The sequence below is a fragment of the Heptranchias perlo genome, chromosome 10 (genome assembly GCF_035084215.1).
Source record: "Heptranchias perlo isolate sHepPer1 chromosome 10, sHepPer1.hap1, whole genome shotgun sequence".
Classification (NCBI taxonomy): Eukaryota; Metazoa; Chordata; class Chondrichthyes; order Hexanchiformes; family Hexanchidae; genus Heptranchias; species Heptranchias perlo.
The window spans coordinates 53098373-53121803 of NC_090334.1; the positions used below are offsets into that span (position 1 = coordinate 53098373).

At 42.0% G+C, this 23431-nt stretch overlaps 1 protein-coding gene across 1 annotated transcript in view; it reads right to left on the reverse strand.

Moving 5' to 3' along the window:
• znf839 (zinc finger protein 839) overlaps nucleotides 1–23431 on the reverse strand; it is a 39445-nt gene that overhangs the window by 10976 nt on the left and 5038 nt on the right. The window contains exons 2-6 of the mRNA XM_067991778.1: nucleotides 20994–21923; nucleotides 15438–15569; nucleotides 10076–10168; nucleotides 7806–7961; nucleotides 5122–5259 (exon numbers count right to left, since the gene is read on the reverse strand). Coding sequence (XP_067847879.1) covers nucleotides 5122–5259; nucleotides 7806–7961; nucleotides 10076–10168; nucleotides 15438–15569; nucleotides 20994–21923 — 1449 coding nt within the window. The remainder of the gene's footprint in view (nucleotides 1–5121; nucleotides 5260–7805; nucleotides 7962–10075; nucleotides 10169–15437; nucleotides 15570–20993; nucleotides 21924–23431) is intronic.

Sequence of the window (23431 nt, forward strand, 5' to 3'; positions counted from 1 at the left end):
CCATCCACAGGATGCACTGCAGCAACTCGCCAAGGCTTCTTCGACAGCACCTCCCAAACCCGCGGCCTCTACCACCTAGAAGGACAAGAGCAGCAGGCACATGGGAACAACAACCACCTGCATGTTCCCCTCCAAGTCACACACCATCCCGACTTGGAAATATATCGCCGTTCCTTCATCGTCGCTGGGTCAAAATCCTGGAACTCCCTTCCTAACAGCACTGTGGGAGAACTGTCACCACACGGACTGCAGCGGTTCAAGGCGGCGGCTCACCACCACCTTCTCAAGGGCAATTAGGGATAGGCAATAAATGCCGGCCTCGCCAGCGACGCCCAGATCCCATGAACGAATAAAAAAAAACTAGTGGGGTGCCGCAAGGATCAGTACTTGGGCCTCAGCTATTTACAATATATATCAATGACTTAGATGAAGGGACCAAGTGTAACATATCCAAGATTGCTGATGATACAAAGCTAGGTGGGAAAGTAAGCTATGAGGAGGACACAGAGTCTGCAATGGGATATAGACAGGTTAAGTGAGTGGGCAAGAACCTGGCTGATGGAGTATTATGTGGGGAAATGTGAGGTTATTCACTTTGGTAGGAAGAATAGAAAATCAGAATATTTCTAAAATAGTGAGAAACTATTAAATGTTGGTGTTCAGAGAGATTTGGGTGACCTTATACAAGAAACACAAAGTTAACATGCAGGTACAGCAAGCAATTAGGAAGCCAAGTGGTATGTTGCCCTTTACTGCAAGGGAGTTGGAGTACAAGAATAAGGAAATCTTGCTGCAATTGTACAGGGCTTTGGTGAGACCATATCCGGAGTACTGTGTACAGGTTTCGTCTCCTTACCTAAGTAAGGATATAATTGCCTTAGAGGGGGTGCAACAAAGGTTCAGTATATTGATTCCTGCGATGAGAAGGTTGTCCTATGAGGAGAGATTGAGTAGAATGGGCCTATATTTTCTGGAGTTTAGAAGAATGAGGGGCGATCTCATTGAAACATACAAGATTCTGAGAGGGCTTGATAGGGTAGATGCAGAGAGGCTGTTTCCCATGGCTGGAGAGTCTAGAATTAGGGGGCATAGTCTCAGGATAAGGGGTGAGCCATTTAGGACTGAGATGAGGAGAAATTTCTTCACTCAGAGGGTTTTTGGACTCTAGGGGAATCAAGGGATATGGGGATCGGGCGGGAAAGTGGAATTGAGGTTGAAGGTCAGCCATTATCTTGTTGAATGCCAGAGCAGGCTTGAGAAGCCGGATGGCCTACTCCTATGTTCTTATGACTCCAGATCCTCTTCACCACATGCTTCCGCAATATTGCCTACCTCCACCCCTACCTCAGCCCATCTGCCCCTGAAACCCTCATCCATGCCTTTGTCACCTCCAGACCCAGCCATTCCAATGTGACTATTCCAACCCTGACATGGACACCTCTGTTATTGTTTGGCGAACTTACCTCTACCTTGCGGAGGCTGAATGCCAACTCTCCGATACCTCCTCCTGGACCACAACCCTACCACAGAACATCAAGCCATAGTTTCGCAGACAGTCCCTGGCCTCATCTCCTCTGGAGATCTTCCTTCCTTGGCCTCCAACCTCATAGTGCCCCAACCCCGTACTGCCCCCTTCTACCTCCTTCCCAAGATCCACAAACAGGACTGCCCCAGTGGACTCATCATTTCAGCCTGTTCTTGCCCCAGGGAACTTATTTCTTATTACCTCGACTCTCTTCTCCCCCTGGCCAGTCTCTTCCGACCTACATTAGCGATTTTTCCAAAGCCCTCCGCCACTTTAATAGTTTCCAGTTTCCTGGCCTTAACCATCTCCTTTTCACCATGGACGTCCAGTCCTTCTACACCTCCATCCCCCACCAGGACAGCCAGCGGGCCCTCCGCTTCTTCCTTGAACAGAGGCCCATCACCACCCTCCTCCTCCACCTGGCTGAACTTGTTCTTACGATGAACAACTTCTCCTTTGACTCCACTCACTTTCTCCAAATAAAAGGTGCCGTTATGGGAATCCTTATGGGTCCTAGCTATGTCTGCCTTTTTGAGAGATAGGTGGAATATTTCTTTGTTCCAGTCCTACACAGGTCCCCTCCTTCACCTCTTCCAGTGCATTGATGACTGTATGAGTGCTGTTTCCTGCTCTCACCTCAATCTGGAAAATTTCATCAACTTTGCTTCCAAATTCCACCCTTCCCTTGCCTTCACATGGTCCATCTCCGACTCTTCCCTTCCTCGACTTCTCTACCTCCATTTCTGAGGATAGGCTGTCAACCAATATCTATTATAAGCCCACCGACTCCCACAGCTACCTTGATTACACTTCCTTCCACCCTGCTTCCTGTAAGGATTCTCCCAGTTTCTCCGTCGCCATCATATCTGTTCCATCGATGCCACCTTCCATACCAGTGCTTCCGATAGGTCTTCCTTTTTCCTCAACTGAAAATTCCCCTCCACTGTAGTTGACAGGGCCCTTGACCGTGTCCGTCCTATTTCCCGCACTTCTGCCCTAATCCCTTCCTCTCCCTCCCAGAACGACGATAGGGTCTCCCTTGACCTCACCTTCCACCCCACCACCCTCCACATTCATTCAACGCATCATCCTCCGCCTTTTCCGCCACCTCCAGCGCGATCCCACCACCAAACGCATCTTCCCCTCCCTTTCAACATTCCAAAGGGAACATTCCCTCCGCGATACCTTGGTCCACACTTCCATCATCCCAAACATCTGCTCTCCTTTCCACAGCGCCTTTCCGTGCGAGTGGAGGAGATGCAACACTGCCTTTCAGCTCCTCCCTTCCCACCATCCAGGGCCCCAAACATTCCTTCCAGGTGAAACAGCTTGTACTTCTTTCAATTTAGTATACTGTATTCTCTGCTCACGATGCAGTCTCCTCTAGATTGGAGAGACCAAACGCAGTTTGGGTGATCACTTTCCTGAACACCTCCGCTCTGTCTGCAAGCGTGACCCTGGCCTTCCAGGCGCTTGCCATTTTTAATTCTCCGCCCCACTCTGACCTCTCTGTCCTCAGCCTCCTCCACTGTTCGAATGAAGCTCAATGGAAGCTCGAGGAACAGCACCTCATCTTTCCTTCAGACACTTTACTACCTTCCAGGCTCAACACTGATTTCAATAACTTCAGATCATAACCGCTGCTCCCATTTTTTCGGACAGTAGGTGCCGGTAATGGTTCTGCTGTTTCTATTTACATCTCTTTTAGGCCCATCTTTTGTTTCTTTACTTGTCCCATTACCACCCTCCTTGCCTTCCCCAATATCCCTTTTGTCAATTAATCACTCCTGTCCTCCAACCTATCACAGACCTTCTCTTTTGTTCTTTCCTCCCCATCTCTTTGCCTGGCTCTGTACTTGCTTAAAAACTGTTCAATCTTTAACTTCTTCCAGTTCCGATGAAAGGTCATTGACCTGAAACGTTAACTGTTTCTTTCTCCACAGATGCTGCCTGACTTGCTGAGTATTTCCAGCATTTTCTGTTTTTATTTCAACTATTCCAATGCTCCCCTGACCAACCTCCCACCCTTTACCTTCCATATACTTCGGTTATTCCAAAACTGATGTCTGTACTTTATCCTGCACCAAGTCTCACTCACCTGTCATCCCTGATTTCGCTGACCTACATCGGCTCCTGGTCTCCCAATGCCTAAATTTAAAATTCTCATCCTTGTGCTTAAATCCCTTCATGGCTTCATCCCTCAACTCCTCCAGCACTACAACTCCCCATTCCTCTGATTCCAGCTTCTTGAGCCATCCCTCCACCTTTCACCCCAGCATCAGCAGCTGTGTCTTAGCTGCCTAAGGCCTACATTCTTGAATTCCCTCCCTAAACCTCTCTCCTGCCCTCTTCAAGAACTTCCTTAGAATCCACCTCTTCGACCAAGGTTTTGGTCACGCCGCCTAATATCCCATTTTTGGCTCAGCATCCATTTTTTCCTTGATCCTCTGGAAAGCGTTTTGGGATGTTTTGCTAATGTAGATGGAATATAGTGCCTTTAATGTAGAAAAACATCCAACAGTTCTTTACAGAGGTGTAATCAGACAAAAATGGACAACAACTTGCATTTATATAGTATCTTTAACATAGTAAAACATCCCAAGGCACTTCACAGGAGCATTATCAGACACAATTTGACACCGAGCTGCACAGGGATATATTAGGACAGGAAAGAGGTAGGTTTCAAGGAACGTCTTAAACGAGGAATAAGAGGCAGAGAGGTTTAGGGAGGGAATTCCAGTGCTCGGGGCCTAGACAGCTGAAGCAAGGCCGCCAGAGGTGGGACGAAGGGAATCAGGGATACACAATAGGCCAGAAATGGAGAAATGCAGCGTTCTTGGAGGGTTGTCGGGGCTGATGGAGGTTACAGAGATGGGGAGGAGCTATGGAGGGAATGGTTCACAAGGTTGAAAATTTTTAATTTGAGACTTTGCTGGCCCAGGAGCCGACATAGGTCAGTGAGCACAGAGGTAACGGGAGAACGGGACGTAATGTGAGTTAGGATATGGGCAGAATTTTGGATGAGCTCAAGTTTACAGAGGGTGGAAGATGGGAGGCTGGCCAGAAGAACATTGGAATAATCAAGTCTGGAGATAACAAAGGCAATGGATGAGAGTTTCAGAAGCAGATGGGCTGAGGCAGGGATGGATGCACACAATTCCAAGCAAGTGGAAATAGGTAGTCTTTGGGATGGAAATGATATGGGTTTCGAAACTCAAAATACCAAGACTGAACGGTCTGGTGCAAGTGGTGGTTGTTTTATGGTATTGCCAAAGCAAAACATACATGCATTTTAACTAAGAGGGGATTTTCAAAACCATATTATTATTGGTTTGGAATATTCCCCTCATTAACCTTTTCACTTGTAGTTGCTGTTTCACTGAACCTAAATTCCTGTTTGTCAGATGTTAAACCTCATGTCATCCATTTAAGCACAGGTTAATATTTAATGATGGAAGATTATTGATAAATTAACATTGCTCTTCCTACACAGTCATTATTGTTTGATTGAGGAAAAGGTTTGTAGCAGCTACTCTAGAAGACGGAAGGCAATATAGATATCACTACGTTACGTCGAAAGTTTAATTTTCATGTACCTCCATGATATGCTTTTCTCCAGATGAATTTAGATGGTTTTGGTCATCCACAGTTACTAATCTGTAAGTCAGAGACATGCTTGCATCTTGCTGGTTTTCTTTGTTCATATACTCAGTTATTCCTAATGACTCGGCAACCTAGAACATTTGCGGGAGAGAAAGACATGAAAAAGCTACAATTTCCTTCTGCTCAATTCATAAAACTATTGCAATGCTATACACTTACTCACACTATTCATGAACTCTAGCTAAATTTTGAAGTAAAGAGATGTTCTCTTTTACACCGTGAGTATTGTGGCAGATAGCAGATCTTTAATAGAAAGTATTAAAAACATGTGAAATATCCATGGCTAAGTTTTGCAGACTTTGAGCAGGTGTAATGACTCAATGTGGAAAGATGGTAACTGGGAGTTGCTGGAACTCTTGTGGAATAGCTACAATACCAGACTACTAGAGGAGATGAACAAGGTAACCAAGAACTGTCTAAAGAATGAAGAAAAGGTGTCAGAATGGTTTAAATGAAGAGAGAAGTCTGTCAAGGTTGCATTTCATCACACGTCTTGGACCATATATTTTAAGCTAGACAATGGATGTAACCAATGAGCCCTAAATTGTAAGGATAGGCTGGTATCTGTTAAGGATCTGTGGTCAAATATCCCTGCTGGATCCTTGGTTACTTCCATCATGATGATTAAGGAGCTAGTGTTAAGGAAAAGAAGTGGGGCTCCACATCAGTTTTCAAAGACCAGGATATGCGGTTAGTACAAATAAGAATTCGGAAGGATAAAAGAACACTGAAGAAAGTTAATACTGATGACAGAATGGTTCCACTGAAGGGAGTTCATCCAGGTAACATCGAGGTGAAAGTGACTTTAATTTACCTAGAAAGTTGTATAATGAGTGAAGAGGAAAAGAAAACAGTGTACAGTCATGTTACTCTATCTTGAAAGAGAAGAATATTAGAGGGAATGGGGAACAAGCAAGGGAGTGGGATTGGACTAGACAGCCCATGTACAGAAAATCCAGCACAGACTTGCTGGGTCAAAAGGCCTGTTTCTGTGCTGTAACATTCTATGATTCTACCTAGGAATATTTTTGATGGAAGTAGAGATACCATTCTGCAGGAGGCACCTATCATCGGATATGAAAAGGAATTTGAACGAGGATAGTGCCCAATACTTCTGGATGGTGCCGAGTTGGTCCCCAAGAATTAGACAGAACCGACGGCTGTATGCTTTTGGACAACATTACATAGAGATGTTTAGTATCAGCTGGGGGTCAGAGTAGCCAAGTTAAGAGAATAAAACAGTGGCAGGAGTGCAGTAACAGAACATGCTACAGTGAGAAGACTGCAACAGGCAGGTGATAGAATAGATTCCATACCGGAAAAGACTGAGTGGCAATCTAAAACTGAGATGGTGGGAATGCGTAGGAGAAGACCCGATTGGAAGAATGGCAACTGGTAAACAGCTATAGAAGATAGCAAGGCACTGTATTCTGGGGTCTTTGGCCAGCCTGCTTAAAGCTGATTGAGTTGAGCAGCTGCTTCATTGCCTAGACTAACGCATGACAAGTGGCTTCTTGGGTGAGGGACTGAAGTGCACTAGTACCCATGGAACCGTAATTCGTTGCTTTCAGGAGAAGATGGGAAATAATTGGAAAAACAAATGCACGGATCAACCAAAAAGCAAATCCTCTTTGGCAGAAAGAACCAAGCAATTGTGTTTCAGAACAACAACTTGTACTTTTGTAGGACCTTTAACTTAATAAAATACCCCAAGGTGTTTAAAGAACAGGCATTGCTCCAAGTGCAGCTTAATAAATGCTCTCTGAAGCAATTCAATTATGTTTGGCCAAAAATGTGGCTTTAGAGGGAGTCAAATGACCCTGAAAGAGACCTGAAGGTTCCCTTGTTGAAACAATGATTGAGGTGCTTTATTTTCATTTAACCTATGCTTCAACAACAACTTGCATTTATATAGGGCTTTTAACGTAGTAAAACATCCCAAGGCACTTCACAGGAGCGATCGAACAAAATTTGATACCGAGCCACATAAGGAGATATTAGGACAGGTGACCAAAAGCTTGGTCAAAGAGATAGGTTTTAAGAAGCGTCTTATAGGAAGAGAGAGAGGCAGAGAGGCAGAGGGAGGGAATTCCAGAGCCTAGGCCATAGGCAGCTGAAGGCACAACAGTCAATGGTGGAGAGAAGAAAATAGGGGATACACAAGAGGCCTGAATTGGAGGAGTGCAGAGATACTCGTGCATAAAATATAACCCTTGGGCTTAGTGAGAATCTCTTTAAAGTTACTGGTTTTAGGCTTGAACTGCTGGAAAATGACATTACACAGGTTTTATTATAACACAAAATGGTCCAGCAGAAAATATTTTTCTGTTTTAGAATTTGAGATACCTGTAAACAATAAATAAGCACTAGTAGCTGGCAAAAAAGGTCAAAATATCCAACACCAACAAAACTGTAGATACCAATAAAAGGCAACCCCAGTAAATCTGGAGAGTGGAGGGATTTATTTCAGTATTAATTATTCCTATGTATATTTGATGGTCCTTAATTACCTTCATGCAAAAAATGGGCAATGGCATAATAGGTGAAAGAAAAATTTTAGGAACTAAATTTGTTATTTTAATATTTGATCTATAGGCAAAAATGTAAAAGCATTTACCTGTAGACAAGAGATCTGTAAGGGTTGCTGAGGATTTATCATACGAATGGAACTATTTAAGTGCTCTTCAGCCATTTTCTTAACATGTTTATGCAGCATCTCAAACTCTTTATACACATCTGGAAATTGTGGTCTGGCAGGCCGTCCTTTTTCAACCTAGGAATTCAGCAGTAAACGTGAAAATCCAGCTCTCCTGGAGAACAAAATCTATCCCTTATATGACTTGAATGCCTAAAGATCCAACTGTATAATTGTTATAGCGTACAATACAAAAGAGTAACTAACTATTGTACAACATAATAGTTGCTCAAGTTATTGTTCAAGTGAGAATTCTGTTATGTGCACTGGTTTCCCAACAGGCCAACGTTCCTGATTAATGGCACATTTTCTTCCAAACCCACAAAGTATTTTCATTACTAAAATAACACCTTGGGAGATGTATGAACAACCTTAAAGGAGCATTCCTTCATAATGGGCTCCTAGATACTAAGACCATTAATAATTTGGAAGCATATAATTCAGCTGCTGCTGCTACCGTGGCAACCACTATACTCGTAACTAGAAACGCAAGTCGTGCTCTTAAACATTCCACCTCTCAAAAGAGTTCAAATTAAAAAAAAAACCTGCAAATGCAGGAAGTACAGCAGATCAATCAGTATCTGTAAAGGGAAAAGACTGGTTAATGTTTTGGGTGTAACCAATCAGAACAAATAAGTTACACCTAAAACATTAATTTGTCTTCTTTTTACAGATAACTGATCTATTGCGTATTCCTGGCATTTCTGTTTTTGCTCCATCTGCCAAAAGACTTGGGAAGGTGGCAGGGCAAATCATTCAGAAGCCATTTAAAACCTATCTTTCTGTGAACACAAACTTGTCACAATATTAAAAAGTTACTGCTTACAAAAAAAACTGTGCTGAAGGGGTGGCAGTATGAGGAGAGAAAAAGCATTACAGAACAATTATGTACCAATGCCAAATCCACAAAGTGGTTTGCACCCAGAGGGGCTATCGGAATGGGAGAAATTCATCCACAAGAAAGGAGACTTAAGCAATACAAAAACTGGCAATCAATCCAGACCATTTTGGCTGAGGATAGGTTTTCATCCAAGGCCAAGGTAAAAGGAAATATGTTCATATTTTAACCAAAGGAAAGGTCATATACTGGAATTACAGACAGACTGCACACTACATTATCCCTCTGCTTTTAGCAGATTTTTTTTTTGGGAGGGGAGAGAAGTAGTTAGGAAGAAAAGTCAGAACTCCTCACCTTAATTACTAGGTCCACCATTTTGAGTACAGCACCACAGGGTGGCAGCTTTCATGAAACCATCACAGCTGACGTACTGCTAACAATTCTCACCGAGGATTCTGTTTCGGTCACCATTATTTCCAGTTTGCGACAGGGGTGGAAAGACTTGCAAAATGGTGGATTTATAAATAACTTGTGAATTGAGGGATGTTACATGCACATATATACACATGCACACTTGAGGTTTTTAAATAAAAAGTAGATCTTTGTTTAGGGTCCTCCAGAGCATGGTAAGTCTGCAATATCATGCAGTATTTAATTTGTCTATTTCTAGTGGAGCCAGGAAGGAATGCATCTTTAAGCAACCATGAAAACCTTCAGACATTCAAGTTTTACAAATAATAAATCCAACAAATATAAAAAATGTTATTGTCTCTGAAACAGCATAATGTATCCATTAAAGTTTCCCATGCTTTGCATGTTACTGTATTTATAATGTTGGATGAATAAAATGATCAACTGCAGATTAATAATTTTCTGAATGGCTTCAGATTACTTGGCCTATTGTGAAACTATTATCATGCACGTCATCAATCTTTTATATAAATTAGCATAAGAGAGCATGTTTTGTGGGCAAATTTGCTTAAATATTGTAATTGTCAAATTGGTTTGATAGCTATAGCATTTCCACACTAAAACTACAATAGCTTTAGGAGAATTTTGAACTAAGTATAATTCAGCAATAAAATGTACAGAACAGCCTGTATCAATTGTATTGGAAGAACAACTTGTGCAGATATTGGAATGGCAGAAAATCTGCAACAGTTGACAGTTCTGAGATATTTGTTAAGAGTTTATTTCAGGCTTGATAGCTGAGAGTATATTCTGGTAATTTAGTTTTTGGATGAAATATTAGGAATTGGACCTGAATATTCATCGGTTAGTTATGTAAAAATTATTCTGTATTAATGCTCAAAATACAGCTGTCCACATTTGCTCCAAGGATAATGTGGCTTACCTTCATCAACAGAAATTCCCAGAGAGTAATGACTTTTGTAAGCCTGGGGAGAGCCAATTCCATCAGTTCCTCATCATCACACTGTTTTAGGAGCTAGTTAAAACATAATTTTAATTAATGTGCTGGTCAGAAAACATGATAGTCAGTATCCTGCAATGAAGGTACTATAATTACTACATTAGGATATACATATTTTGACTGAATTATAGTAACATCGCTTAAAGTAGCTATTGCAAATTAAGATTTCATGATCCTATTTCTTAGACTATTCAAATGTCCTTGACACACAAACCTTTGTTTTAAAGTTTAAAAGCTGCAAGAAGCTTTTGGACAAAACAGTACTGCAATTTCAATACGATAGTTTCACAGCACCAAAATGAAAAGGCTACTCTTTACTTAAAAAATGAAACATTAGGTACATTTGAAGTCAAAACATAATTGGTCAATTAGGCAAGAATGAACAACAAGGCATGTGTAAAGGGGGAAGAGGATAACTATGCCAGAAATTCTTTTGGCACAAGGTGGAATAAGATGTTGAAAAAAATTCCTGGTGTATAATATATTCACAATGTCTTTCAAATGTGCCTGACATAAAAGATCAAAAGGCTCTATTCGAAGGGGAGTAAGGGAGGTCTCCTAGTGCCCTGGCTAAATTTCATCTCTCAACCAACACCACCAGAAACAAATTAACTGGTCATTCCTCTTATTGCTGTTTGTGGGACCTTGCTGTGTGTAAATTGGCTGCTGTGTTTGCCTACAAAATAACCACACTTCAAAAATAATTAATTGGCGATAAAGTGCTTTGAGATGTCCTGAGCATGTGAACGGCACTATAAAATACAAGTTATTTCTTTCTTCTTTTTATAAACATGCTTTGTCATTGCTACTAGATCACAAGTCTATTATATAAGATATTAGGTACGATTACGTATAAAAAATACTGAAACATGATTTTATGTGATGCAGATGGATAGCTCCACAAAAACTTGCAAAGACAAAGGCAACCGTTGAAATTTAAATGCCCCGAGTTCATTTTCCAAGGTGTTTACCACCCTACAATAACCAATATATATGTAACAAATATGTAACAAACAAACTGGTGGGCCCTGAGTCAAAATGGTATCAGTGTTATTTTTACTCCAGATGAGATGTTGGAAGAAATATTTTAGGTTAACAGAAAATGCTGGAAATACTCAGCAGAAATATTTTAGGTTAACAACAGAAAATGCTGGAAATACACAGCATCTGTGGAGAGAACACCAGAGTTAACGATTCAGGTCAATGACCTTTTGTCAGAACCGGAAGATGTTGAAGATTGAACAGTTTTTATGCAAGCACAGAGCCAGGGAAAGAGAAATGGGGGGTGGTGGAGGCGAGTAAAGAACAAAAGGGAAGGTCTGTGATAGGGCGGAGGACAGCAGTGATTAAATGACAAAAGGGATGATGGTGGTGGTAATGGGACAAGTAAAGAAACAAAATAACTATTACCAGCTTCAAAGGAACAGTGTAGGAGACCAAAGACAGAAGTCAGAGTGGGAATGGGACAGAGAATTAAAATAGCAAGAGACCGGAAGCTCAGGGTCACACTTGCAGACTGAATGGAGGTGCTCAGCAAAGCGATCACCCAATCTGCGATTGGTCTCCCCAACGTAGAGGGGACCGCATCATGAGCAGCGAATGCAGCATACTGAATTGAAAGACGTACAAGCGAGGAGGTGAAAGGGTAGGTGTTGCATCTCCTGCGCTTGCACGGGCAGGTGCCATGGGAAGGGGAGCGGGTGTTGAGGGTGATGGACAAGTCGACCAAGGTGTCGTGGAAGGGACGGTCCCTTTGGAATGCTGAAAAGTGAAGGGGAGGAAGATACGTTTGGTGGTAGCATCGCGCTGAAGGTGGCGGAAATGGCAGAGGATGATCTGTTGAATGTGGAGGCTGGTGGGATGGAAGGTGAGGACAAGGGAGAACCCTATCATGGTTCTGGGAGGGAGGTGAAGGGTTGCGTGTGCAGAAGGGCAGGAAATGGGAAGGACACAGTCGAGGGCCCGGTCAACAACAATGGGAGAGAATCCTCAGTTGAGGAAAAAGGAAGACATATCGGAAGCATTGGTGTGGAAGGTGGCATTGTCGGAACAGATGTGAAGACGGCGGAGAAACTGGGAGAATGGAACAGAGTCTTACAGGAAGCGGGGTGGGAGAAAGTGTAATCAAGGTAGCTGTGAGAGTCAGTGGACTTATAGTAGATATTAGTTAATAGACTACCCCCAGAAAGCAGTTGAGGAAGGTGAGGGGAGAGTCAGAAATGGACCACGTGAAGGCGAGGGAGGGGTGGAAATTGGAAGCCACGTTGATTAAATTTTCCAGTTCGGAGCAAGAGCACAAAGCTGCACCAATACAGTAATCAATGTACCGGAAAAAGAGGTGAGGGAGGAGACCGGAGTAGGACTGGAACAAAGAATGTTCCACGTAGCCCACAAAAAGGCAGACAAGCGCTACGAGTTCCTATAGCGACACCTTTTATTTGGAGGAAGTGAGTGGAGTCAAATGAGAAGTTGCTCAGTGTAAGAACAAGTTCAGCCCGGCAGAGGAGAATGGTGATGGATGGGGGCTGCTTGCGCCTCCGTTCAAGGAAGAAGCGGAGGTCCCGCAGGCCGTTCTGCTGGGGGATAGAGGTGTAGAGGGACTAGGCACCCATGGTGAAAAGGAGACGGTTAGGGTCGGGAAACTGGAAACTGTTAAAATGTTGGAGGGCGTCAGAAGTGCCTCCGCATTCAGCGGATCATCCTTCGCCATTTCCGCCACTTCCCCCGCAATGCCACCACCTAGTGCATCTATCCTCCCCTCCCGTTTCAGCATTCCAAAGGGACCGTTCCCTCTGAGATACTCCAGTCCACTTGCCCATCACCCCCAACACCAGCACACCTTCCCGTGTGAACACAAGAGATGCAACACCTGCTCTTTCACCTCCTCCCTTCCCACCATCTAGGACCTTCCAGGTGAAACAGTGATTTACTTGTACTTCTTTCAGTTTAGTACAGTATTTGCTGTGATAGATTTTTTGACTCTAAGGGAACCAAGGGGATTTGGGGATCGGGCGGGAAAGTGGAGTTGAGATTAAAGATCAGCCATTCCTTATTGAATGGCAGAGCAGGCTTGAGGGGCCGTATGGCTTATTCCTGCTCCTATTTCTTATCTTCTTATGCTCACGATGCGGTCTCCTCTACATTGGAGAGATCAAGCGCAGATAGTGTGATTGCTTTGCTGAACACCTCCATTCAATCCACAAGAGTGACCCTGAGCTTCCGGTCGCTTGTCATTTTAATTGTCTGTCCCACTCCCACTCTGACCTCTCTGTCCTTGACCTCCTACACTGTTCCAATGAGGCTCAATGGAAGCTTGAGAAACAGCACCCCATCTTTTGATTGAGCACTTTACAACCTTCCGGACTCAGCACTGATTTCAGTAGCTTCAGATCATAACCACTGCTTCCACTTTTCCAAAGCAGGTGCTGGTAATAGTTCTGCTGTTGCCATTTACAGCTCCTCTGGACCCATCTTTTGTTCCTTTATTTGTCCCATTATCACCCTCCTTACTTTGAACCATCATCCCTTTAAGTCACTCCTGCCTTCCACCATATCACAGTCCTCCTCCTCCCCCTGTACTTGCTTAAAAACTGTTCAATCTTTAACTTCCAGGTCTAACGAAAGGTCATTGACCTGAAACGTCAACTCTGTTTCTCTCTCCACAGATGCTACCTGATCTGCTGAGTATTTCCAGCATTTTCTGTTTTTATTTCAGATTTCCAGCATCTGCAGTATTTTGCTTTTGTTTAAATATTTTGGGGTGTCAGGGGAGAAAAAATGTTAAGAAATAATCTGTCTACTATTAATATTAGAAATTTTGCATCTAGCACAGACTTCTAGTAAATATCACAATTCATTCCTGTAACTTTATCATCACACTGTTGATAAAACTCCTAACTATCGCTACATATATTAAAAATGGTGAGTGGTCTCAACATGCCAAAGGTATTGCATCTATAGGTGGCGTGGTAAATATAACATTATGTAACCTAATGTTACGTGACAGGCCACCCAAGGGAAAGATTGGAAACCCACCTTCGGAACCAAACAGGAAAAAAAAATGGAAAGGTTCATAAAAAAAACAAATGGACATTGTAAAAAAAGTATGAAGCACCTTTTAAGATTGAAAAAGATTGTAAAAAAAAAAATCAATAGGAGCAAAAAGAAAGGAACACATGGTCAAAATCGGCATCGTAAAAGATTTTGATGGTATTGTCACATCTGGACAAGGGAACGAAGCAGTACTTTGCAAAGAATATAAAGTTCTCCCTGGTGTCCGCAGCATTCACTGGTAAAACTTAAATTTAACGAAACAGAATGAAAACAAATGCTCATAGGCTTGTAATCTATATCGCTGAGCATGAAGGAAAGCAGGGCAGCCTTGACAGAAAAGGCGACCAAACCATAGGCAAAGAGGAATGAAGCTCTCATGGCCACTGAAACAGGATGAGGTACAAACCAACCACAGGCACCCCGCACCGAAACACAAACTGATGTCTGGCATGCCCCCGTTCCCTAAATGGTTGGCATGCTCCCCCTGCGAAAAGTAAAATTGATTGCAGGTGTGTCCCCACTTACCTATGAGATTAAAATTATCTATATGTCCTCGTTCCCCTCCCCATGTGACTAAAATTGATGGCTGCCACGTACCTGTTCCCTCCACACAGGCACAAAAAGGAACCTCCCTGCTAATGCACGAATCGAACTCCGACCACCCCCCAACCCTGGCTGAGACATAAATCGTAGGCACACCCTCCAAGTTCAGGCACAAATAGGAACTGATAGGAATTGGACATTGCATCCCCCTGCTAGCTGAAGCAAATTTCAAACTTAGGTGCCTCCACCCCTGAAGTAAACTCCTGGTCTCGTCCTCTTTTCGCACCCCATTCCCTTCTTTCTCTCCCCCTCCCCTCAGACTCTAACTCCTCCCCTTCTCTCGCTGATCACCCCTTCCCGAGACACAAATAGGAGCCCGTCACCCACCCCACCAGAGTCAAAGTTCAAGCTCAGAATCCCCAATCCTGCTCAGGCTTTTCCAGCCCTCACTTGGTCCCTTTCCCTGCTCACCACCCTTCCCCTCTCCCCCTCATCTTTTCCCCCATTCCCTCCTCCCCATTATAACACCCACCCCATTAGCACCCTTCCCCTCTCCACTATCTGCCCTCCTTTACATCCTCCCAGCACCTCGAACATTTTGAAATGGTCATTAAGTAAATTTTAGGTCCAATCTAGATTTAAAATCTGCACCTAAATTTAACCAAGCCACATTTACAAAATCTCATACCTCTTTTAGTCTTGCTTTCCTCTTCATGACTTGCTCTTGATGATAAGTATTGTTGTGGTGTTTCGGAGGTCGGCCACGTCGTACAGTTCGCCGGCGTCCAGGGAAATGTCGTGCTAATGTAACCTTTTCAGTCTATAAGAAAGAAAACTTGCATATTTTACCTCTATTTACCTGAAATCAAGTGGTTTCCAATATGGACAATGGCTAACACCCAATACTAAATAAAGCATTTGTAAACAATTTTACAACACCAAGTTATAGTCCAGCAATTTTATTTTAAATTCACAAGCTTTCGGAGGCTTCCTCCTTCCTCAGGTGAACGAAATGAAATACTTTCATGAGGAAGGAGGAAGCCTCCGAAAGCTTGTGAATTTAAAATAAAATTGCTGGACTATAACTTGGTGTTGTAAAATTGTTTACAATTGTCAACCCCAGTCCATCACCGGCATCTCCACATCATAAATAAAGCATAGTATTGTTATAAAGGTACAAAAGGCGAAGAGATAATGCACAGAGATGAATATGAAATGGTTTGCCAATAAATGTTGTATTTGGGTCAGTAAATAACAGAGTGGAATATATTTATTACCAGTCTAAAGACAAAAGCAGAATACATGTAAAACAACACAGGAGGCAGTAAACTCCTCCTCCAAAAAGAGCTATATACAGAATGTATCCCACATCAGAGTAACCTGCTCAACGTTCATACCTATGAATTCAATCCTTCTCAAAACAGTGGAATTCTATATTCAATATATCTCAACAAGCAATCTTTGAATTAAATCTTAGAAACACAGTAAATTACTCAGAAACATAGGGGACAAGGAAGAACATTACAGCCAAAACGTCACAATAAAAATCATACTGGGAAATAAAATGAAAGTGGACATAAACCGTATACTGGCCTCATTAAATATAGATATGTACAGTGACAACTTAAAATACATGTATGAATATAACTTTTCTTTCCTGCTCCCTTCTTAAAGAAAATAAAATTGTGACTTGACAAAGAAAAGTAATTTTTTTTTACTGCTAGTGTAATCACAGGTAAAGGGATTTAAGTTTGTATATTTAATGTAAACCAATCACAATGTCAGAGCTTTTTTTGGATTTGAAAACTACTTGGTCAGGTTTTTATATCAATAAATGGATGTCATCCAAGAACAACTTGCATTACATAGCACCTTAATGCAGAAAAGAAGTCCCAACGAAACAAAGAAAAGGCTATTAGAAGGGGTGAGCAAAACTTGGTCAAAGAGATGGGATTTAAGGGAGGGTCTTAAAGGAAGAGGAGAGGGAGGGAATTACAGAGATTGGGACGAAGGTGGCTGAAAGCATGGGTGCCAATGGTGGGGGCGGGGGGAAGGAAGAAGAGGCCAGAGTCAGAGGAACAGTGTGTTTAGCAGGGCAAGCCTATTAAGGGATTTAACACAAGAATGAGAGCTTTAAATTTGAGATGCCGAGGAGATCAGCAAGCACAGGGGTAATGGGTGAACAAGTCTTGCTGCAGGATACAGGCACCAAAGTTTTGGATGAGCTGAAGTTTACAGAGAATGGAAGATAGGAGGACCTCCCGAAGAGCTTTGGAATAGTTGAATCTGGAGGTGACAAAAGCATGGATGAGGATTTCAGCAGCAGATGGGTTGAGGCACAGTGGAAGTAGGCCATGTTAGGGAGATGGAAATAGGCGATCTCTATGTTGGGGAGAATATAGGGTCAGAAACTCAACTCAGGGTAGAATAAGAGGCTGAGGTTGGAACAATCTGGTTTAACCCAAGACAGTGGACGGGGTAGATGGAATCATACAGGACAGAGGCCATTTGGCCTGTCATGCCTGTGCCGGCTCTGTGAAAGTGTTGTCCAATTTAATCCCAGCTTTTTCCCCCATAACCATGCAAATTAGTCCTCTTCAAGTACATGTCCAATTGCCTTTTGAAAGTTCCTATGGAATCTGCTTCCACCACCTTTTCAGGTAGTGCTTTCCAGATCGTAACAACCCTCTGTGTGAAAAATGTCTCATTTCACCTCCAGTTCTTTTGCCAATTATTTTAAATCTATAACCTCTGGTTACCGACCCTCTTGCCAGAGGAAACAGTTTCTCCCTACCTGCTCTATCAAAACCCCTCATAATTTTGAATACCTCTATTAGGTCTCCCCTTAACCTTCACTGTTCTAAGGAGAACAATCCAAGCCACTCCAATCTCTCCACATAACTGAAGTCCCTCATCCCTGGTATCATCCTGGTAAACCTCCTCTGTACCCTCTCCAAAGCCTTGATATCCTTCCTAAAGTATATACAATACTCCAGCTGAGTGATTTGTGAAGATTTAGCGTGACTTACTTGTTTTTGTATTCAATGTCCCTATTTACAAAGCCAAGTATCCTATATGCTTTCTTCATCGCCTTATCAACTTACCCTGCCACCTTCAAAGATTTGAGAATATGCATCCTCACCCCCTGCTCTTGCACCCCCCTCAAAATAATACCATTTAGATTATACTGTCTCTCCATGTTGTTCCTCCTAAAGTGCATCACCTCACATTTATCCACCTTAAATTGCATCTGCTATGTGTCTGCCCATTTCACCAGTCTGTATGTCCTCCTGAAGTCTGCTACTATCCTCCTCACTATTTACTACATTGCCAAGTTTTGTATCATCCTCAAACTTTGAAATTGTACTCCCTATACCCAAATTCAGATCATTTACCTATAAAAAGAGCAATATCGATCCCCGGGGGACCCCACTGCATACTTCTCTCCAGTCTAGTGAACATTCATTCGCCACTACTCTCTGCTTTCTATCCCTTAGTCAACTGCGTTCCACCATCCCTTTAATCCCATGTGCTTCTATTTTCCGAATAAGTCTGTTATGTGGTACTTATCAGTGGCAAGAGCATGGGATTTGTGGTGGGGTTGAATACAATAGTTTCAGTCTTACCATGATTAGCTGGGGGAAATTGCGGCTCATCCAAGACTGAATGTCGGACAATAAGTCTGACAACATAGATACAGTGGAGGGGTCGAGAGGGGTGGTGGAGAGGTAGAGCTGGATTTCGTTAGCATACCTGTGGAAGCTGACCTAATGCCTGTGAATGATGTTGCCAAGGAGCAGCATGTAGATGAGGATGAAGAAGAGGAAGGAGCCCAGGCTAGATCCTTGGTGGGAAGGGAAGCCATTGCTGGAGATACTCCAACTATGATCATATAGGTAAGAATGGAACCAAGTGAGTGTACTCTCAACGAGCTGGGCAAAGGAGGAGGAACAATGGGGGAGGATGGTGTGGTTGACCATATCGAAGGCTGCAGAGAGGTTGAGGAGGACTAATGCACTACCGTCACAGAGGATGTAATTTGCGACCTGGGTTCAGGCTGTTTCGGTGCGGTGGCAGGGGCAGAAATGTAATTGGAGAGATTGAAACCTAGAGTTGTGGTAAAGATGGACACAGAATTTGGGAGGTGACAATATGTTCAAGAATCTTAGAAGAAAGGGAGAGTAAAGGTTTTGTTGGGGACAAAGGCATCAAAGGTGGAAATGAGGAAGTGGTTGAGCAGATCAACAACTGAAGTATCGTGGCAAATGGAGAGCCAAAGGCTAGGCAATTGGGAGCTTGATAATGCAGTTATAAGTTACTTAGGGGAAAGAGTTTGAACCAAAGTACCAAAAGTAGTAAGCATTTGGTTGCATCTGAATCAAACTGAATAGGTACTTCACTTTGGAGCAGAAGGTTAGCATATATCTGCACTTCAAAACCTCCATTGATACCAGAAACAGATCAAGGCAATGACTGTTGGCATTTCAGCAGCTAGGCTGCAATTACTGACAGTCACTTATGCAGCTGGAAACAGACAAACACAGACTGCTGTTACTGTCAGAATTTAAAATGTTACAGGCAATCTGATGAACAATGATTTCTTTCTCTCTGCTACGAGCCTGCAAATACCTACCTCTGAAATATCCAATTTCAGAACAATGTAGGAATATTTAAAATGTTAGCCCAGTAAGCACACTGCAGTACAAATCAAACTACTTGCAAAGGTTGTTGATGGAAAAATAAAATTGAATGACACTGGAGCACATCGTTTATTTGCTCCCAAAGCTGGTAGGTTATAAAGTCTGCTGTCGCTCAATTTTACTTTTCCATATTGTCTATTCTTCAATTTTGAAATCTCCTTTGGAATCGGTTTCAAAATGCAACTGCTTCTAGCAAAGGCTGTTTTTGTTCAGTTAAAAACAAAGTAATGAACGTTCCAAAGATTTTTTTTCAATCCTAGTCTTTAGTAATTTTAATACGAGGTAGGAAGGCAAGTGCTTAGTGAAAATGGCAATACAGCAACTGTTATCTCAAATTGAGATTGGTTTTCTTTATTCCCCCAGACCATCCACTGGACCTTGGCAGAGAGAACAATCAACTACAGATACCTCCATTGCCTCTGCCAATGCAGCTCTGTGGTCAGTTGGCAGTGGTGCTGAATAGTGACGATAGATAGAAATCTGTCCCTTTCATGTTGCATTTATAAGGAATTCCACAACTTAGCTATAACATATAAAACCACTTATAGAACTAGAAATAAAATGCATCTTTCCTGAATACTTGCGATAATTTAAACCTATACAGTATCCTTTTTTAGTATAATTCCATAGAATACAGTATCAGCATTTCATGGAGGTTACATTATCCCTGTCTCCCTCCAGTACTGCTGTTTAAAATGATTGCTAGAGGATTTACTGCCTTTGCCATAAGAAGTGGCTATCAGTGTTACAAAGCAGAAACATTCAGATGAGTTCAAATTAGGGCTTAAGCCACAAGAATAAAGTTGATCAGTGTGCAAACATTACTGAATGACAAAAAACATGATACTCCTTTGAAAAAATTTTCACTCAAAAATCAATACATTGCACAGAATATCTAAGACCACCAGAATTTAGATTCTAAGACACTAAACAGATGAGTGATTTGAGCAGTAAGTGACAACCTGAATTTTAAGAGAAAAAAAACTGATACCAGTAAATAGTTTCATATCTTTGCTATTTGACTGAATTATTGAACCATAATTCTGAACAATATGTACCTTCCATGTTGTATTTTACCTCCTAGTCAGTGACAGTATACAGTTTTGAAAATTAATAATCATGCTTACTGTCAATATCTCAGTCAATGAACGCAGTGCATATTGTGGTACTTAATCATATAGACCAGGAAGGTCCCAAGTTAGATCACTAGTCTGTGCTGAGTAAGCTGAGTCAGCCAGAGTAGCGATAGGGGCATTACATTGGCTTCAATGCTCTAGGGTAAGGGTGGACGAAAATTAAATAAAAGTTACACTTCCTCCTCCTGACTGCTAACCAGTGAACTTTGTTGAAAAGTATGTGGATCTGGTGGCAAGGAGGAGCGGGTAAACAGAAAGAGAACTGCTCGGCAAGGAAAGAATTTGCTGTGATGCCTCTGCCTCATACCCAGTCAGAGCACTGCCAGTACCCCTGGGACTATACTCCAGCATGTCACCACCTTAGTGAGAGAAGAGAAAAGAAAATCTGAATAGTATTTCATTACACACCTGTTGGAAGTCTTGGGCAGATGGGGCTGTGCTCCCCACCATCACTGGTGTGGTGTCAGTATTTATAGATGATATCACTAGTCCAGGAGCTATTTTGCCATTTCTATCACCACCTCCTCCACTGTCCCCAACAATCACATTTCCATTGGATTTTTTCACAGAGGTTCTCTGTTCCTCAGAGACAGAAGCCAGCTGTCCATGAGATGGGTTGAGTCTATAATGCCGGGCTAATCCTCCCCTTCCAATATAGGACTTCTCACAAGTGTCGCATTTAAACTTTTTGGGTTTGAAAGAACAAGGCAACGAAAGGCTTGAATCAGCTACTTTTGTTTTTATATCTTCTTCTTCAAAACTGTATTCGGAATAGTCATCGGAATCTGACTGATGGCCCTCTGCCAAATCTTCAGTTTTTATGAATTTGTAGTCTTTAACTTTGTATTTTGGAGGTCGTGATATTCGACCAGATCGAGTTTTGATCTTCACAGGTTTTTTCTCCTTTGATTTATCACTAGCTTCATGCTTCTTGGAATGGCTGGAGGAAACTGAATTTGCTACAGCTGTTGTAGTGGCAGATGTGCTGGTGGTTACAGTATTAGTGAAAATGCCAGATTGTCCACTGATGCTTACCCCAGGAATCACACGAATGGAGTTTACGGGTGCAAGTGGCGGAGGCTGGCGCTGAACAAGTAGCTGAATTGGGGGTTCAGAAGAGCTATGCAAAATATACTGTTGTGGTCCAGATGTTGAAAGAGGCTGGATTCTAATGATTTGGGGTCCAGAAATATTAACTCCTCCTGAAAGAGCAGTGCTTTGGTTAGCCAGCTGACCAGATACTGTTGTTTTAGGCTGCACCACTGCTAGAGGTGGCATAGGCCTATCTTTTTCCTCCTGGACTGTTTGTATGTGAACTTGGACAGTTTCTAGTTGATGCTGCAAGAAAATTTTTAAAAAGAGAGAACTTAGTATACACTGACTTAAAGTTCACAACCACAGCATGTTTATTCAATGAGTAGTTGAGCCATACAGTTCAGAAAGTTCCCATGTTAGAGTACTGAGTGAGCTGATTTCAGTCAGGGTAGGAATAAGACAGCCTCAGCTGCCATGTGTTGGAGAGCAAAATCAGTCAGGGTTCCCATTGCTAATTGCCATCAAATGACCTCTGCTAGAAGCGTGCCTTTGGACGCTGGGTGAGCACAGAAGAGGATTTGGCTGCGAGACACCTCCCCCTTTGAGTCAAAAGGCCAAGGCTTAGTGTTAAGGTTTGCACATAAACAATGGCCATTTGGAGTCTTAATATTAGGCAAGGCCTTCAGGAGAGGGAAGGAGAAAAAATTGGTGGGGAAATAAAAAGATATTCACAACCATTAAATTTTAGTTACTTTTATAATAATTTAGCTGTACATTATTAAAATGCCCTTTTCAAAACAGAATAATTTTGTATTATTGGCTTATCTTTAAAAGGCAAGTATTAATAAATTAGTTTGAGCAAGTTAGAAGATTTCAGTACATTAGATCAATATTTTGTATGTATTTCTAATATTGCTCTATTTCAATGCACAAATGCACCACTTATGATCGTATGAGATATTAAAAGCATAAAAAACTAGGATGGGCTCCCCCTAGGATTCAATGATTAAGTCACTGAGCCATATAGATCAGGAAGGTTCTAGATTTGATCCATAGTCTGTGCTGATTTAGCTGAGCCACCTAGGGTATTAGGTGGTATTACAATTGGCCTCAGCACACCTGTAAGAAGAGAAGAAAAATAAATTAAATAATTGGCACTCAGGTTCCCACTCCTGATCATGCTCCTGCAACTACTGCTGGAACTGCACTGTATGGATGCCCTCTGAAGTCAAATAGCCCACTAACATTTGCTATCTAGCTCATAAGAATAGCTACATGGGCAAGGTACCAGATGGTGTCAATTTTATGCTGAACATTATCCTACCAAGGAGTTAATACCTTCAAGAGATGAGGAGAAAAAAAATGATTTAAAAAAAACTGTATCAGTGATAAGTACTTGCTCCTGGAAAAATAAATGTTAGATTTGCACAGTAACAGGATAAAATGAATCAACATGAACCATAAGAACAACATTTACTAGACATGGGGTATTTTTAAAAAGTTTCAGCATTTAAGGGGTATGGGGATGAAAATAGATTTAGAAATAATTATCAAGATTATTATATTTTGAAGCTTACATGGAGATAATTATTAATGGGGCATAAACTTCATGAGTTAACACTCGGTATTTGAAAGCTCAATTTTGAAGTACCGTACAGCTGGTTACATTTTTAAACTCAGCACAATCACCTCTACATTCCTATGCTTGCAATATAGAAATTAGCATACAATTTAGTAGGTTATCTTAATTCATACAAAAATCTAAATACACTTTTCTTGAACATTTTGCAGCTTGTATGGCACAACTTTAT